The sequence below is a fragment of the Struthio camelus genome, chromosome W (assembly GCF_040807025.1).
Source record: "Struthio camelus isolate bStrCam1 chromosome W, bStrCam1.hap1, whole genome shotgun sequence".
In the NCBI taxonomy this organism is placed as follows: Eukaryota; Metazoa; Chordata; class Aves; order Struthioniformes; family Struthionidae; genus Struthio; species Struthio camelus.
In genome coordinates this window covers 53,792,567-53,809,727 of record NC_090981.1, presented here as the reverse complement: position 1 = coordinate 53,809,727, position 17,161 = coordinate 53,792,567, and the positions used below count along the sequence as shown (strand labels likewise).

At 42.0% G+C, this 17,161-nt stretch overlaps 1 protein-coding gene across 1 annotated transcript; it reads left to right on the top strand.

The window, feature by feature from the left end:
• The first annotated feature begins 2,261 nt into the window (after positions 1-2,261).
• On the top strand, positions 2,262-13,764 carry LOC138064035 (prostaglandin E2 receptor EP4 subtype-like). Its single transcript, XM_068924661.1, has 2 exons — positions 2,262-3,375; positions 12,019-13,764. The coding sequence occupies exons 1-2, from the start codon at positions 2,551-2,553 to the stop codon at positions 12,610-12,612; spliced, it is 1,419 nt and encodes a 472-aa protein (XP_068780762.1). The 5' UTR covers positions 2,262-2,550; the 3' UTR covers positions 12,613-13,764.
• Positions 13,765-17,161: the final 3,397 nt, after the last annotated feature.

Sequence of the window (17,161 nt, the reverse complement as noted above, 5' to 3'; positions counted from 1 at the left end):
GTTTTACTTTAATCCCACATTATTGCCTCTCTCTAATATCAGCACACCAAAGTCTCAGTACATGAAACAAGGATCATTGAGAAAACATGTATAATTACAGAGCCTGAATTTAGTGCTGTGTACCTGGGACAACTTTCCTGGAACACCTGGGCCTATGCTAACAAGGAAACAGAGAAAAGTATTTAAAAGATAAGAAAAAACAATCTGTGTACTGCGCTTTCTTTTGAAAGTATTTTGAACTGCTTATAATTTGCTTCTGACAATTAGCCAACCTAATTAGGCAACCTGTACTCCTACACGTTACTATGTATTCTCCTATGCTTATGACAGAATGATTTTTCAGTATTGTTAAAGCTAAAGAGCTGTCCTACCAGCAAAACATTAAAAAATTAATTTTATTTCCTCTGACCACCACTGCTATAACTTTTTTATTCTTATGCAATGTGTTATTTCAAATATAACTATTTATATCTAAGATTGATTTTTTCAAAGTAGTAAGATGACAACACTGAAAAGCTAAATGATCAAATTATAAAAAATGCTTTCTCTTTTCTCCATGTTTGTTCATATAGCATTAAAAATGAAATAATTCATTCTCTATCACATATTTTGCTCTGTCAATATGTCACAACATTACCCAGAAACAAATTGAAATATTTTAAATACTAATAAGCCCATGGATATTACCGCCAGGTTGCTTTTTTTTTTTTTTAGGGGGAAGAAGATAGTAAGATCTGAAAGAGATCAGACTTTTATATGAATTTGACAATTTGTTGCTATGACAAAGAAAAGGTTTTTGTAAGGGCATAAATTACATGCTTCAGGGCACATGTTTTGTATCCTTCTTTGTAGCAACTCATGTCATCTAATGTAAAAGAAAGGACATTAATTAGACCAGCCAGACCCAGGTGTCTGATCCAGTGCAACAGTCCTAAGATTTTTTGTTCCTGATCTGACAATAGCAGAAGAGAAAAATACTAATGATTAGTGCTAACAGGAATACCAAGGTAAGGGCCTGCTGCTGTGGCACGTTTTTGTTTTATTCTGTTTTGCTTTTTGTGGACATTTCTGCACTAGGGACTCTACGCTCATGGCTACTTGCATGAAAGCCAGCACACGTGCACCAGATAAAAATAATTTTTGTCCCTCCATCAGCCCAGCTGAAAATTGAACTATAATCATTATGCTTCACCAGTAATACCCTAGTATCATCCTATTACCAATTCGCTACGTGATCTTTTTCATGGTCAAGCGAAAACAAGTTCTTGAAACAAATACACAAACACTTCCCTCATGCATAAGCACTCTTCCTGTGTTTAGTAACCCAAGTCATAGAGCACTCCAGCCAGATGTAAGCCATACACAGATGCCATGCTCTGAGGTAGGCAGATCTGCAGCAGCAAGAGACAGCAAGCGTGCCTCTCTGACGCAAGAGTGTTTGCTGTCGGCCTGTCTGTCTTGTGGTATCCCCTCCCTGTACTTGCACTTATCTTTCTGAGAAACTGCCCAGCTGTGCTGCTGCTTGGGAATAAGCAACTCGTGAAACAGATTTCACGTTTCAGACCCTTCCTCCCACGGGGGAGCGGAGGGGCCACCCGCTCCCCTCCTGACACGACTCCGCAGCCTCACACCTTTCCCCCTGCGCGCTGGCCCACGGCCCTGCCAAGAAACACGCCAAGCGGGCTGCCAGCTCTCCCGAGCAGCGGGCTGCCGGCCCGAGCAGCGATGCCCTTTAGGGGAAGGTGCGAGCGGGGCCCTCGCCCCCACCAGCTACAGCCGCCGAAGGGCGCCGGCCACCCCGGCACACGAGGCCCCCTCACACCCGCCGCGTAACGGCCGGCAACGGCCGCCTGCCCCTCCCCCGCCCCTGCCTCGCCGCGGGCCGCGGAGCCCGCGCCCGGCAGCGCGCAACCTGCCGCCCCGCGGCGCGGCCGCCCTCCTCGGCGCGGCCAATGGGGCGCGAGGGCGGGGAGGAGCGGCGGGCAGCTGCCCTCGCTGCCTCCGCCCTCCGCGGCGAAACTCGGCGGGAGCGCCGCGGGGAGCGAGACGGCGCCCGCGCCCGTGCCCGTGCCCGCGCCCGCACCCGCACCGCACCGCTCCGCGCCTGCCGGCGGGAGGGCATGAGCGGCGGCCACCGCGCTCTGCCAGCCGCCGCGGCCAGGCTGTCCGCGCCGCCCCCGGGGGCGCCTCCAGCGCCGCGCTGAGCGCTGCCCGCCTCGGGGGTCGCTGCCAGAGGCGGCGGAGGCCGGGCGGGGCGGGCCGGCCGCGACCCGCCGCGGGGCTCGGGACGCCCAGGGCGGGGAGGGGACGGCCCTCCGCCCCTGCGCGACGGCTGCCCGCGACGGGACCGCAGCCCGCGACGGCTCCGTCCTCGGAGGGTTGTTGGACTGAAATACAGGATTTTCTTCTTCTTTTTTTTTTTTTCTCTCTATTTGAACTTTTATTTTCACGTTAAACTTCCTCCCCGCCTCGTCTCCCGATTCTTTTAGGGTTTTTTTGGTTTTTTTTGGACCCGCTTTCACTCGCCTCCCCAGAGGCAACGCAGGCATCATGTCCTTCGACCCCACCATCATGCCACCTGCAAACGGCTCTGCCAACGGGACCGCCAGCGAGGGCGGGAAGCCCCCCACCATCCCCACCGTCATGTTCATCTTTGGCGTGGTCGGCAACCTCATAGCCATTGTGGTGCTCTGCAAGTCCCGGAAGGAGCAGAAAGAGACCACTTTCTACACGCTGGTCTGCGGGCTGGCAGTCACCGATCTTTTGGGGACCTGTCTGGTGAGTCCAGTTACGATTGCCACTTACCTGCAGAATCGTTGGCCAGGAGGACCAGCGCTGTGTGAGTACAGCTCCTTCATCCTCCTGTTCTTTGGACTCTCTGGCCTGAGCATTATCTGTGCCATGTCTATAGAGAGGTACCTGGCCATCAACCATGCCTATTTCTACAACCATTACGTAGATAAGAAGCTGGCAGGGCTCACGCTCTTTGCCATCTATGCTTCCAACGTGCTGTTCTGCGCCCTTCCCAGCATGGGGCTCAGCAAATCTACCTTGCAGTACCCCGACACTTGGTGTTTCATAGACTGGCGAGCAAAGGAGGCCACTCATGCGGCATATTCCTACATGTATGCTGGCTTCAGCTCCTTCCTCATCATGGTCACGGTAATCTGCAACATCCTGGTGTGTGTGGCCCTAATTCGCATGCACCGCCAGTTTATGCGACGCACATCCTTGGGGACAGACACCACCTCCAGCCGCTTATCTGACTTTCGCAGACGCCGGAGCTTCCGTCGGATGGCCGGAGCAGAGATCCAGATGGTTATTCTACTCATTGCCACTTCCCTGGTTGTGCTCATCTGCTCCATTCCTCTGGTGGTGAGTAACATAGTGCAACCCTTCTTCTTTTCCATCACCCGCATTGCTGAGTCTTTTCTCCTCCTGGCCTATGCCTGTAGGAGAGAGTGCCGTTTAGCCAGTAGTGCTAACTGTCAGAATAACTTTAATGCAGCTAGCATACATACATGGTGATATAAAATTGTATTAATTTATATTTACAGCAAGAAACACACTTACACCAAGTTCTAGGCCCCTTTGATAGCTTAAAATCCCGTGCCACCAATTCTTAATAAATTTTTCACTGTTTAACCAGAATCTACGCAGCAGAAATCCTCGTGAGAGCTCAAGGCCCTTCAAAGTTCACTTCTTAAATTAATTTGTAATGAGTGAGGCTTGGGGTTGGCCTGCATTTTTGGATGTTTATTGTGTTTTTAAAATGCGCGTGCTGTTGCTGAAGGGTACAGTATTCCTTATTATGCGGATGAAGGAGAGAGTTCTGTTCTTATGGCATTGCCAACCTACTTAACTTCAGACCCCAACATGAAACAGAGCTTCCTGTCCTGAGGAATTCATTGTCTTTGGGGTAGAGCCCACATTCTTACATCCCTCAATAAGCCCCCCAGGGAGGGAGGGCTAAAATCAGTGGAGCCACTTGTTAGTATAACTTTCACTTAAGAGAAAGTTGCAAGAATCCGGACCGTATAAGCCTATAGATCAATCACACTGAAATGTCAGAGAACATTACCACTAATCACTTGCTAATTTCCTGAAACAGCTGATACTGTAATTGTCATTGAACTGAAGGTGTAGGATCTACTTTCTTCTGTTCCTCCACCTTAACTCAAGGAAGGGAGAGGAGAGGGGGGGGAAAAAAAAAAAAAAAAAAGAAGGCTCCAGGCTGTTCCTGCTTGCCACCCACCATAATAAAACTTGGCGAACTTCTCCCCTCTTCTGGCTCAGAGACATTAAACAAACAATTAATTGGCTTGCCTTGCCCTATTCGCCACCTTCCAAAATACAATTTATGGAGCCAAGCAGTAGCTGTTAGACAAAAAGTGGTTTTAGAAGATGAATAATTTTAAGGGAGTTTATCGTAGGTAGGAACTATTCTGCAGTCACACCACAGTAGAGGGGTTATGATGTGTGTGAAATACAGTTGGCCAACTAGGATTGAGGAAAAAATACTGCATATAACGCAATATGGAGGTTTAGAAAAATAGGTCTGAAAGGCACTTTGAGAGGTCGGTGACTCCATCCCCCTGCTCCAAAGGAGGGTGTAATTGTAAGAGTCAGGCCAGTTTTGCCACATTACTAACATATACAGAAGCCAGTGAAGTGTGGCTTTGCTTGAGTACCAGCTCTCCAGCTGTCACTACAGTCTCTTGTCCTTCAGGGTTGTCATTTCACGTTGCACCATGGCGTAACTGAGCACATTGCCATGTGCTTATTGCTTGTCCTCTGAGGGAAATCAAAACGTGCTGTTTAAGTTGCGTAGAGGGTGTCTCTGAATGTCTGTTAGATCTAGGAACCGCGCACAACCTGTTCTGCAGTCCAACGTCATAAACTTCGCAGTTAAGCCAGCTTGCCACAGCAGGAGGCACTGGGTCACACAGACTGGCCAATCCCAGACAGTACCTGTGGGTGGACAGTACTTAATTTCATGAATCTAATATTGTAACAGCCACTTCACAAAATATCGTATTTTCAGAAGAGATGCTGGTAAATACAGAGAATAGCTTCTGGGAATTAAATACAATGTTGTAAGATGATATAGGATATCAGTTAATGGACTCCAGCAGTTTTAGAAAAAACAGAGCCTGTATCCCCTGGAGGAACAGCTAGAGGAAGGTTGAGAAGTCTGAATATAAAGTACAAAATGAAATTGTTCATATTCATTAGGAGTTAGCTAGTCTCTTACAGAACAGTTTAAAAAGCGGGGGGGGGGGGGAGGAGGGACTACTAGAAAGGGGACTAGATTGTTGACAGTTAAAATTAATGAACTTGGGTGGGGCAAAAGGTTTATTATTTAAAAAGTTGCTAGTGGAAAACTTGCATATAGCAGGTGGTGTGTGAAGGTGCAGGTGATGAAGGTCTGTATTTCTCTCAGACCTTGATTTCCACTACTTTAAAAGTCCTTGGGACTGTTCACAGGTTAGCTTTTCACAGGTAAAACAGCACACCTTTTCTATATGTAAGATGAGGTTAAAGACTTAGTCCTTGCCCTATGTCTGTATTTCACTTAGATGCATGATTTAAAAAAAAAATGAAGCTTTTTTAAAAAAAGAAAAACCAAAAAAAAAACCACATGCAGATAAATCTTTACAGTGTCCAGTATGGTGAAGTTACTTATATTAAAAGTAGCTTTGCCTCCCCTGTGGGGAAAAAGCTATAGCCATATATGCATGTTTATACCATAATGTACTACTGTGTAAACCACTCCATGCTCTGTCCTCTGCTGTTGTGTATATATATTGAGTTTATGAATTCCAAAATAAACTAAGAAGTAGTCACAGAAGTAATATCTTTACGATGTAAATCCTTAGAAAGAGTCACTAGCAGAGACGGGAAGATCCTTAATATATATGTACATTTTTATGACTCAGAGGAGTTCTTCAGAATTAAACTAGAGAGCCCTTAATACAAAGGAGGGGCTCACTTATATCAGGAAAGCGTGGCAAACACAAAGAACGTGCAAGTAGTAAGGTGGTGGTGGCGGCATAGTTCAGTTACATAAAGCAGGCACAGAGGGTGCTTTGTGACTGAAATTTTCTGATGGGCTGATTTCCTACTGATGATTTAAGCTGAATAAACTATAACTTAAGTCAAAGCAAAGCAACTTCTGAAAGAGACGTGAACCTCTAACTTTTTTAGAATTAACTCTTTTGTAAGTTAATGAAATCGTAGACAGAAATAATCCATCAGGCTATATTTATTAGGGTTTAACAAAAAATCTTAAAGTCCTGAAATATTAAATAACTCTGAAATAGTAAGCAAAGGCTTGTCCTAACTCTAAAATGTGTTTAATGAGTAGCAAGCTGAGTCACGGCGAACAGCAGTTTTTAATAATGAGATGCTCCAGTGCTCAGTTGAATTTGTTAGTATTTTAGTGATTTATTCAGAAAATCAGCAAATTATTATGACAAGTGCTGTTATAAAATTACAAAGGAGTGTACAAAACTGAAGGAACTTGATGGAACTGAAGGCTGATCAGATTTATCCAGGATAACGTTGAAAGAAATACGTACGAGTGAAAGTAAACGTGCCGTATAGCCTGATGTGTTGTAAATGTGCAGAAAGTGATGTGGAAGGCATGAGGAAGAATCTGGTAATAGTTTGAAAATGAAATGAGGACTCTGCATTGGTTATCTCACCATTTAAAAGATTTTGAGTTTTTAGAAAATAGTATCAGATATAGTTAAAAGTAGGGAATAAGTTATATTAGGAAGGAGTTTATCAAGAATATAGTAAAAATTATTATCCAGCTTAAGAAAAAAATCTGTTTCAAGAATAGATAGGCACATACCAGTCAAACTCTGTGATTCACTCTAATTCACTCTGTCAGATGCTATTATATTTTTAAGGACCTGATCATTTTCTGATCCTGACCGCTGAAAATTGTTGTTAAATTAAGGTGAAACAGAAGATAAAATACCATGTGTTAGCATATACGTCCGGTTGAGCACATGAAAGAATTAGGAGTTTGTAACTTAATATTTAATTGATCTAAAAGTTTGAATTTTGTATTGCCTTGGTTTGGCTTGTTTTTTTTTTTTTCTGCAGTATCAGGGACTGTCCACAGCCAACAGCAAGGTGGCAGACGTGATTTTTGAGCAATGGGGTGATCTCTTACAGCAGACACTAAGCCCTTAGAGGACAAAGGTTATTGGCTTGTAGAGCTGAAAAACTTGTTTTCTGCTTACTACTGTACAGTTTTTAAATCTGTCCTATCAATATGTGTGCACATATATTATGAGAACAGGTGGAAACTATGAAGACAACTACTCCTCTGATTATTCTGTGACAGTAATTATATTGACAGTACCTCATAGAAATAGAAATTATGATTTGCATTTGTATTTTGTAAAAAGAAAAAGCAGCAAACAGCAGGCAGGGCTATGATCCTGCTACTACTTCTCACTTGAAAATAAACTTAAACACAATTGCAAACAAACTGCCAATACTTCTAAAACATGTTGCCTGAATCCTACAGCTACAAAGGTTAACCAATACAAAACCCACTCAATGGGGTATATGCTGTTCTAGCTTGCTTCTTTCCTTAATTAGGATTTCAAACCGCACAAATTTCAAGCATCAGATTGGCTAACATATGAAGTAATGGATTCCAGTGACTGGGCATTTATTTAGAAGATATAAGACAGAATCCTCTATCATGCGATATCCTGTAACAGAAGACTTGTAGCTGAAACAGGATGTACATCTCACTGTGCTTGTAGATAATACATTAGTAAATGCTGTTTCATGGGTATGTGAAGAAATGAAAAAACTGATACAGATTAATTTTTACCATATTTTTTGATTAAGACTTAATCCAAGCAATAGGCCTGAATTGATATATGCAGCTAACATTTTTTGGGCTTGTAATAAGAGACAGCATAACCTTTCTGGTAAGTTGAAATAGTTGCGTACAGTCCACAGTTTTCACTACACAGGTCTACATTAGGAATCTTTTAGCTACATATCATGCACCTGTCAAAAGGAAATAAAGTGTACAGAGATAACAAAGAAGTGTTGCGCAATTAGACGTTGTCCTTTTCAGTCACAGTCACTACTTAAAGACATTTTTGTCTTTCAGTAAACTCTGCCAGGTGGATAGAGAAAGGTGAATTAGATACCTCGCATTTCAGATGTTGCTTATCAAAAGAACAGTCCCACTATTAAACCTCTAATGTGCAACTACAGCTACATTTTTTTAAAAAAACAAAGATTTCTGAAGTTGGACTGTGTACTTCTTCAGCTATCATCAAAGTATACTTTCTGGTTCTGTGATCGGGGTGAATTTATCAGCAAATACCCTTCCCTATCACTCCTCTAGTCTTCCTAGTAATAGTTTAGTAATAGTAGCTGTTGGAAGGCCTCTGCTCCCACAATACTGCCCTTCGGACTCATAGCTGTAAGGGCAGGTACCTGTTCAATAGCAGTGATCAAATAGTCAAGTACGTAGGCCATACCTTCAGGATGTATTCCTCTGCACAAAGAAAATCTTACAGAAAAAGATAAGGAAGAACATTTGGAAGGAAATGTTACCGCACAAGTTAAATTCTCTATAAAATGTGTTAAATTCTCTATAAAAATTCTCTATAAATTTGTGTATATATATGGCCTCTCACCAGTTTTGGAAGGAAAAAAATCTCACACAAATGGCCTAGTAGATATTTCAAGAACTGAGTCTAGCTGATGTCAAACATACTCACAACTTTTCAGCCTTCCACTTTGTGGAATCCAGGCTGCTGCTTTTCAGGTTCAGAGCTTGTGTCAGAAAAGAGCAGTTTTACTTGCACAAGTTTATAAATCAAGCCACAAAACTTTTGCACACCTGCAGAGTGTATCACTGGTAGCACATTTACCTTTGCTAGCCCTCTTCTTTCATGTAATTGCTGCCCATCAGAGCAAGGTTGCTAAGAGAGCTCATTTTACTCTTAATTTTGAAGCGCAGGATGCTGTGACTATGACATCTGTGCCACCTAGCGGTGTGATAGTAAATTCTATAGTCAAGTCAGATAAAAGACTGGCTCTCCTGGACCCATCCACAGACAAATAGCAAGATATTTTAAGTATATAAAAACATCATAAATAAGTACTAGCGAAACTGTACATATTTATAAATTTTAGACTCCAGAGGGACTGGTTGTCTTTCAGCCAGTGGTACACAGAATCATTTACTGATGCACATCAGATAGCAATTGCAGTGGGTTGGAGGCTAGTATAAAATGCGTCATGATAATAAAATTCAAAGCAAATGCATCTTAAGAAAATAAAAACCCATAAAAATAAACTTGATATGTATAGGAATACTTTTTAAAGTACCTCAGTTGCAGGTTTGGCTGGACAGAAGAATCACCTCAGTAATACGTATTTGTCAAAAAGACATCTGCAATGTAGAAATCATTAGGAAAGTAACTGAGAATAAAATTTGTATTACTATACCACTGTATAAATTCATGATTTTCCCATTTTAAATTCTGTGGGAAGGTTTCATTACTCTTAAAAGTATGCAAAGATACAGAGAGAAAGAAGAAAGATGATTGTTGATTTGACACTCATTCGTTTAAGTGAGGCTGTGTGTGTAGACTCGTCAGTTTGAGGGTCGGTGTCATCAAAGCCTACAGAGTCCTGATGGAGATGGTAGTAGGGAACAGGAACACCTATTCCTGGCTCCTCTTGCAGTACATTCACCTGGGCTACATAGTCTGCCTATCAAGCAGCAGATTTAAAACCAACAGGAAATAAAGGAAATAATAGTTTTTCCCACAACACTCTACAGCTCCAGGCTGCTATGGAGACCAGAAATATAAATGCCCTAAAAAAACCCCAAAGAACAAAACTCATCCAGATTCATCCTTCGGCTCAGGGAATCCCTGAATCATAGCCAGTTGATGGTTGGGGAAGGATGTGCATGCAAGGGACCGCTCCACATTTGCCCTGATTCTTACTTTTTCCCTGAGCATCTGTTATTGGCTACTGTCTAGTTTTAGAAAGACACAACTCATCTACCAAATGAGTACAGAGCATGTCACTGTCATATCAGAGCAGAGACGATGTCCACTGCTATCTCACAGTCATCCTGTTAGCCTGCTCGGCACAAGTAACAGCATCCCACACCACCCAGAAACTTTTCAGCTCTCCTGTGCTTTTTGACTCACCTAATCTGGTACTTCTCATACTGATCTTAAGCTATCAGTTATTCACCATTATGCCCATAAAACAAAGTATTTTAGAAAATATGTTACATAAAAGCTTTTTTCAAATATAGGCAAGGCTCAGGGAGAAGCCCTAAACAGACTGAGAAGCAGGTTGGGAACCCCCACCTCTTTGTGGTATGACCTTTGCATTCAGAACCCTGCCAGTGAAGAGGAATTCTGCGCTTTTTTTAAACAAATTGTATTTATAGCTTTGGAGCACATTCACACTCTGAATTCTGACAAGCAGAATACCAACCACACATTGCCCCGCTCCAAAACAAATTGTGAAGTTTTTCACCAGACTTGCAGGACTTCATAGGCCCTACTTCTAATAAAAATGACTTTAAAAGGCTGTTTATGTTTAGCTTCAGTTTATTTAAATGCTTGGCTGCCTCCTTGCCTGTAATCTTCTCCCAGCTAGGCTAGACCTGATTCATTTCAGGAATCAAGGCGAAGGCCAAGATGAGACTTTAAAAAACTTGTAATATTGCTAGTAGATATTTACTGTATCAGATAAGAGAATTAGTCACTCACCTTAAGGCATTTGAAGAAGATGGCATCTTACATAGAAAATTATTTTCAGTGGCTTTCCTAGGCCTTCCTAAAATTCAGGACATGGTGTAGGTCTTGCTAAAATGGAAAGCAGGTATTTGAAACTGCTAAGTGTAATAAACTCATCTGATGTGATGCTCCTTGGTGGCACTGGAAAGACAGCAATTGATGTCAAAGGAATTGGACTGTGCCTTGCTCATACTAGCATTTACAAAAGTCAGCCATAAACCAGGGAATGGACTGGTTACCATTCTTTTCTTAGATTCAAAAAAAAAAAAAAAGAGTTATTTCTGTTTTGAAAACAGGATCCTAATTAGCCCTAATTAGCCTTAAATTTTGCGCGTGATAAATCAGAAGTGCCAAATAAATAGTCACTTCACCCAGCAACCTCAAAATCTTTAATGTCTTGACTGTTTCAGCATTATTTTTATGCATTTGTAAGAAGAACCAACACGTAGGAGAACAAGAGTGCTCCAGTTCAATGCTGGAATCATCTCGGTCAACTAAAAATCTGCTATCTGGGAGATCATTTCCTTTCTCCTCAAAACATGCTGCAACAAGCAAACAGCTAAGGGTAGTCAAAGCTTTGAAAGTCCAGTAATGACAGCTGCCAGCAAAATGTGTTTCTAAACTAAGGAGTAGACAGCTCTGGACTTGTTTCTGGAGACCAATTTACTTCTTGGATTATAATCTGAGTTTCAGTATCTAAACATACAATTATTAGACCTTTGCTAGAGGAAACATGCATCAATTGGCCTGGTCTCCTCCGAAGAGTTAGACATCTCTTTGCAGACAGTATAGGATTTGAGGGGTACAATTAAGCAACGAATACAGGTCTAAATCTTTGCTCCTGGGTTCTATAAATTGACAAGAAAGAAAAACAGCAGCCAAAACTTGAACCTTAAAGAATTTCTCAGACTGAAGTAGTTGAAAGCTCAACTTTTAACTCTGAGGAGAGAGGAGCAAACTTTCCCATCTATAACCAAGGTCATTTTACAGCAGATTCATCTGATTTTCTGCTAATTCCAAAAATAAACTCACAAACGTTGATCTGAGATTCTGGGCTTGGCCAGTCTTTTCTCTTCCTATAACTTGCAGTCGCAAATCTAGATCTCTGTTTTGAAATGTAAACTTGGATTTTCTGATGTAATTGTAAAATTGTCTTTTTCTTCCACCCCCCCCCCCCCCCCCCCCCCATCTACTTGGGTAGGTTCGTGTCTTTGTGAACCAGCTGTACCAGCCTGAAACAGTGAGGGATGTGAGACAAAACCCTGACCTGCAAGCCATACGCATTGCCTCAGTGAACCCCATCTTGGATCCATGGGTTTACATCCTCCTCCGCAAGACTGTGCTCAGCAAAGCTATTGAGAAGATCAAATGCCTCTTTTGCCGAATCGGAGGAGCTCGGCGGCAGCACCCCGGGGGCAATTTCAACTGCGTGGATGGCCGCAGGACCTCCTCTGCCATGTCCAGTCAGTCACCTTCCTTCATCTCACGTGAGCTGAGGGACATCAGCAGCACCTCACAAACACTGCTCTATCCTCTAGAGTTAAGCGAAAGCAGCACGGGGGGTCGCATGCTGCTTCCAGGCCCCAGTGCAACCTTGGCTCAGTCTGACACTACATCCGTAAGGACACTGCGCAGCTCAGAGACCTCAGACTCTTCACAGGGGCAGGACTCTGAGAACATCTTCTTGGTGAATGAAATCCAGCCTGGCAGTGGGGCTAGCTCCACATCCAAGGGCAGCCCTCTCCAGGTCACCTTCCCCCCCGAGACGTTGAACTTATCAGAAAAGTGTATATAGCAATGAAAGCCATCAACCCGGATGATCCTTCCCGGTACATTGGAAAAACTGGTGCAATAGATAGGCGTTTTACCTATTCAAGGGGAGAGGGGTTCAGCTATGCTCCAAAGGGCTATTTTTCTCTTGTCATGTGATGGGTACATTTCTTTTAGACTACTGAGGACTGCATGGAACAGACACTGCACTTGTCCCTGTTATCAGAAATTGTGCAAAACAGGTCTAACAGGACTGGAAGCATGAACTGTCTTGTTCCTGGACACAGGAGAGCTACAGGCTCTGGAAGTAGAAAAATCCATCACCTGTTTTTCTTTATCTGTCCAAATCTGGTAGAACGGTGTTTTCTCTCCCTGTGGCTGCTTAGCTATCAAGGTTTTAAGCTTCTGGTACTAGAGCTAAAGGTGAAGCAGCTACTCTGAACTGTACAGAGCGCTACTCTAGCAGCTATCCGGGGTAGGATTTTAAAGTGTCTCACTAAAGCATGAAAATGTGAATTTTTACTGTTGTATATGTCAGGATTGAAAATATTTAAAAGTCTATTCTTCTCTATGAGAAGGTTTCGTATTAATACAAGGTATATAGAAATGATTGCCAGCTTTCTCTTCCCCCAGTGTTGCCTGCTGAGAAGACATTCTTGTTTTAGATTTGTTGTCCATGGTAGATTCACAAGCTGATGAGAGTTAGTTCTCTATAAAGGAATAAATAAAAACTTTGAGTGAAATGGGAACACGTGCTATTAAGAGAGAAAAAGAAAACACATCCTTTCAGTTAAAAATATTCCTTTTCAGTATATGTACATACTAGAAAGATTTTATTTATGTGCTGAGACTGTTCCTCTGTATAACACAGCAGCTCCTCTTGGAGCACTTCGGCCCACATTCTGCACACACTTAACATTGCCCAACTAAGTAGTCTCTCTGCTGCCAGGGTGACTCCTTACACGTAAAGTTAAGGACAGACAGAAGTGCTTTTAATATCAGGGCCTAAAACTTTCAATCCCTGATTAATAGTCTTAATATTCACTTTAGCTAAAACATCACTGATGTAATAAAGGTATTTTTTCATAGCATTTATCATTTTATTTTAAATAGTAAATAGAATTTTTATGTCTGTGTAATCTGATATTCCATCAAATAAACATACAAAACCATGGAAGCAGAATCTTCATTTACAAGTATAGATTATAGAGAACCTTATCCTTATCTTGGACCCCTTGAAAATTACTTGTTCCTAGAGTTTTAATGGCAAACACATCACAAAAAATAACTGTTAATTAGTGACAGAAAGCTTCGTGTTTTATTTTGCAAGGGTTAGATCTTGTTCCAGAAAAACTGTTTTATCAAAATCACTTTCTGTACCGATATTTATGTTTTGTCAAATACTAAGCATGTTATGCTGCTTACAGTGTTTTCATGTGAAATGCTTTATTGTAATGAAAATCTTGAGCCTCATGTTGATATGCTTAAGCAGTTGTATTGACTAAAATAATTTTGGAGATCACAATTAAATGGAAATGTTCTGCTTGATCTCAGAAGTTTATGCAAGTCTGCCATTCAGTGCCAACTCCTCACCTTAATAAGCCACCCATTTCAGAACACTTCGCCCTTAGCTACTGTCAAAACATACTTTGTTCTGCAAGTTTCCAAAACACCACAGCATGATCACCATCAGAATGAGGAAGCTATCTTCTAAAATTCCCCTGAGGGCATTGACACAGAGCCAAGAAAAGTCTTCACACAATAAAACAAAAATGATCAATGTATTTTCCATTAACAAGGCAGCAGTTAAGCTTTATTTGCTTGGATACATGGGGAAAGTGAAGTTACATCTCCGCACAGATATTTGCACCAGAAGTCACTGTTCACCGGATAAGGTGGAGAACAGTATTATCCACATTTCTACTGAAGCTAAAGATCTGTTCAAATTCTGTGCAGTTAAACTACTCAGCTATGGTCTATTGCTTTACTCGTGACCAACAACTAGAATACACTTACTGTATTTGAGCCAGGCCTATATATTACTGATGAAAAATAAATGCATGTGGTCTGGAAGAGTTTTAAGCAAGAGTAGGGCATCTTAAGTAGCTGACCTTCTAGCATAACATGTTTCTTAGCAAACATGTATGATAAGCCTGTGGTCATTTTCCTGCCCGCAGCATTAGCTGGTATGTCAACAGTGGACTGGATGCATAGCATACAGGGTATCATCATTAATTCCCTCAATACTGAACTCAAGGATTGCCAATCAACCTGCAGATGAAAAAGTTTCCTGAGGAATAGTGTTATTATCTAGGAGAACTCAACATCAGTGCACAAGGACAAAACAGGGAGCATCTCTAATGCTTAGTTACAAACATGGATGGATGTTCAGAAATAGTCTAGCTAAAAGGACGGGGCAAGTGTGCTTTTGTTTAGGGTGACACACTGCATATCCCTCCCTCCCTTGCCTGCCAGTCCCAATCAGCTTTGGAACCTTCCTCCATTCTGACACTATACAGACCATGAGTAAATTATTGAATTCTCTCCCTCAGCTTCCCTTCAGTTAATATTTAAGTCCAGGAAAATAATAAGTAAATAAACTGCAGGTTTGTAGAAATTACTGACACAAAAAAAGTTAAAATAATAGGTTATTTTCCTGCTAGGCATTACATATAGTTTTCATACTTTTGAAAGGGCTTCCTTTCTCATGCATAATAGCTCCCCTTCCACTCCCCACCTCCCAGAGATGCATATAGCACTGACATAGCCTGCCTTCCACATCTGCATCCACTTTCCCCAGCCCTCTAAGCATTCATTAAAAAATACTCATTCGCTACTCAAAACTTTTATCCCAAATTTACATCTCCTTGACTCCATCCTGCTTAGTCCCATCAATACCAATCCTGCACCCTCACTTACAGCAGTACATAACCTCAACCACAGCTTCACAAAAGCCTTTCCATCAGCAATACTGCTAGACGCCTCCCCTCCAAGTCCTGTTCCCCAAACCCCAGTCCTAACTCAATCTGAGCCCATGTGCTGTAGAATGGCTTTGGAGAATCTACCCACCGTAGGCAGGATGAGAGCCAAGGTCTGTAGGAGACAGTGGAGACATGAAAATGCGTTAAGTTTGTTTGAATTCCTGATCAATAATATAGGCTACCATTAGGGTTAGGCCTGCCTTTAGGGTTGAAGATATACTGACAGAGGGCTTGGACTGTAAGGGTGGGGCTGTAGGAATCTGTAATAAACCAAACCTTTGCACCTCTGTTGTCTGCAACACTAGCGCCACTTAACCCAAATCAGTGCTACAGGTGCAATGCCAAAGCATTAACAGTATGACTGTAATCCACTACCTTCAAATGGCATCAGCCATCATCCTAACCATGAAGCCTCCTATGAAGATTTGTAGTCCCGGTTCTGGTCCTAGACACAACTGCAAATCTAATTTACATAGGGCAGATTTAATATTAAAGCTACTAAATACCATCAGACCTTGCCACTTCTAGGCCTTGCTCTAGAAGTGTCAACTTTAGCAGGTCTGGAAACGAACTACAGTCTAAATCCCCTGCTCTTGGAACCCAAATCCTGGAACTCACTCCATATATCTGAGCTTTCCCCTTGATCATTTACTCTTTACAATCCATGCAGCTCCTGCAGTCACTGCACTTGCAAACCAGCCCTCCTTAGAGCCAGGCTGGTACATCTAACAGGATTCAGCAATAATCCACACTCGTAAGCGTCTCTTGCTTCTAAACTACTCCTCTCTGGATATACTACAGGTGAAGGACTCCAGTCCATTTGAGAACATGGTGTTAAATGGCACTGACCTTTACAATAATCATATATTATGTGCAATCTGCCAATAAACTGAGCCCTTAAACTTCTGTTTTCTTTAGTCACAGTCCCAACTACTGTTACATTTTATAGCCATTACATGACCCAGAAATTAAGAGAGCACTTGTGCTCAACACTACTAGCTTTGTACTTACCTTATGTGGCCAGGCAGAGTTTTCAATGCTACCTCTCTCTCATCTTGGTCCCAATCACTACCAGTTATTTGAAGACGACTATTAGGGACTAGAAGACTAAAGGAAACCTTTAAGTTTCCTTTTTTGCTCCTCAACTACTGTTAAAATCTAATGTTTCATCATGTTATCAAATTAGTCACTGTTGTGTTACCTGAACAACTTTTCTTTATCCATACTTTCTTTCTCATCTAATATCTTCAGAAAGTATCTGTTCTCTCTCAGTATAACTTACAGACATTTATCTCAGTCTGCAAGGGTAGAATTCATCCGCCCTGTTTCAGCGCCTAAAATTATCACTCAGTCACCTTAGGCTTCCTTTGTAGTCAATGGAAATAATTAGGCGCTTTGGGAGGCTGATTCATCTCATTCTAAGATAGTCATCTAACATAAGGCATATGCCTCAGAGGAATGGTCCTCTGAGGCTGTGTATTTCTTTCCACTGAATATAAAGGGATTCAAAGGAGAAAATTCAGATTTGACTGTTAAACTGCAGATGTTTAAAGTTAAGCAAAACGAATCCCACCTTAACTACTGTTGTCACTG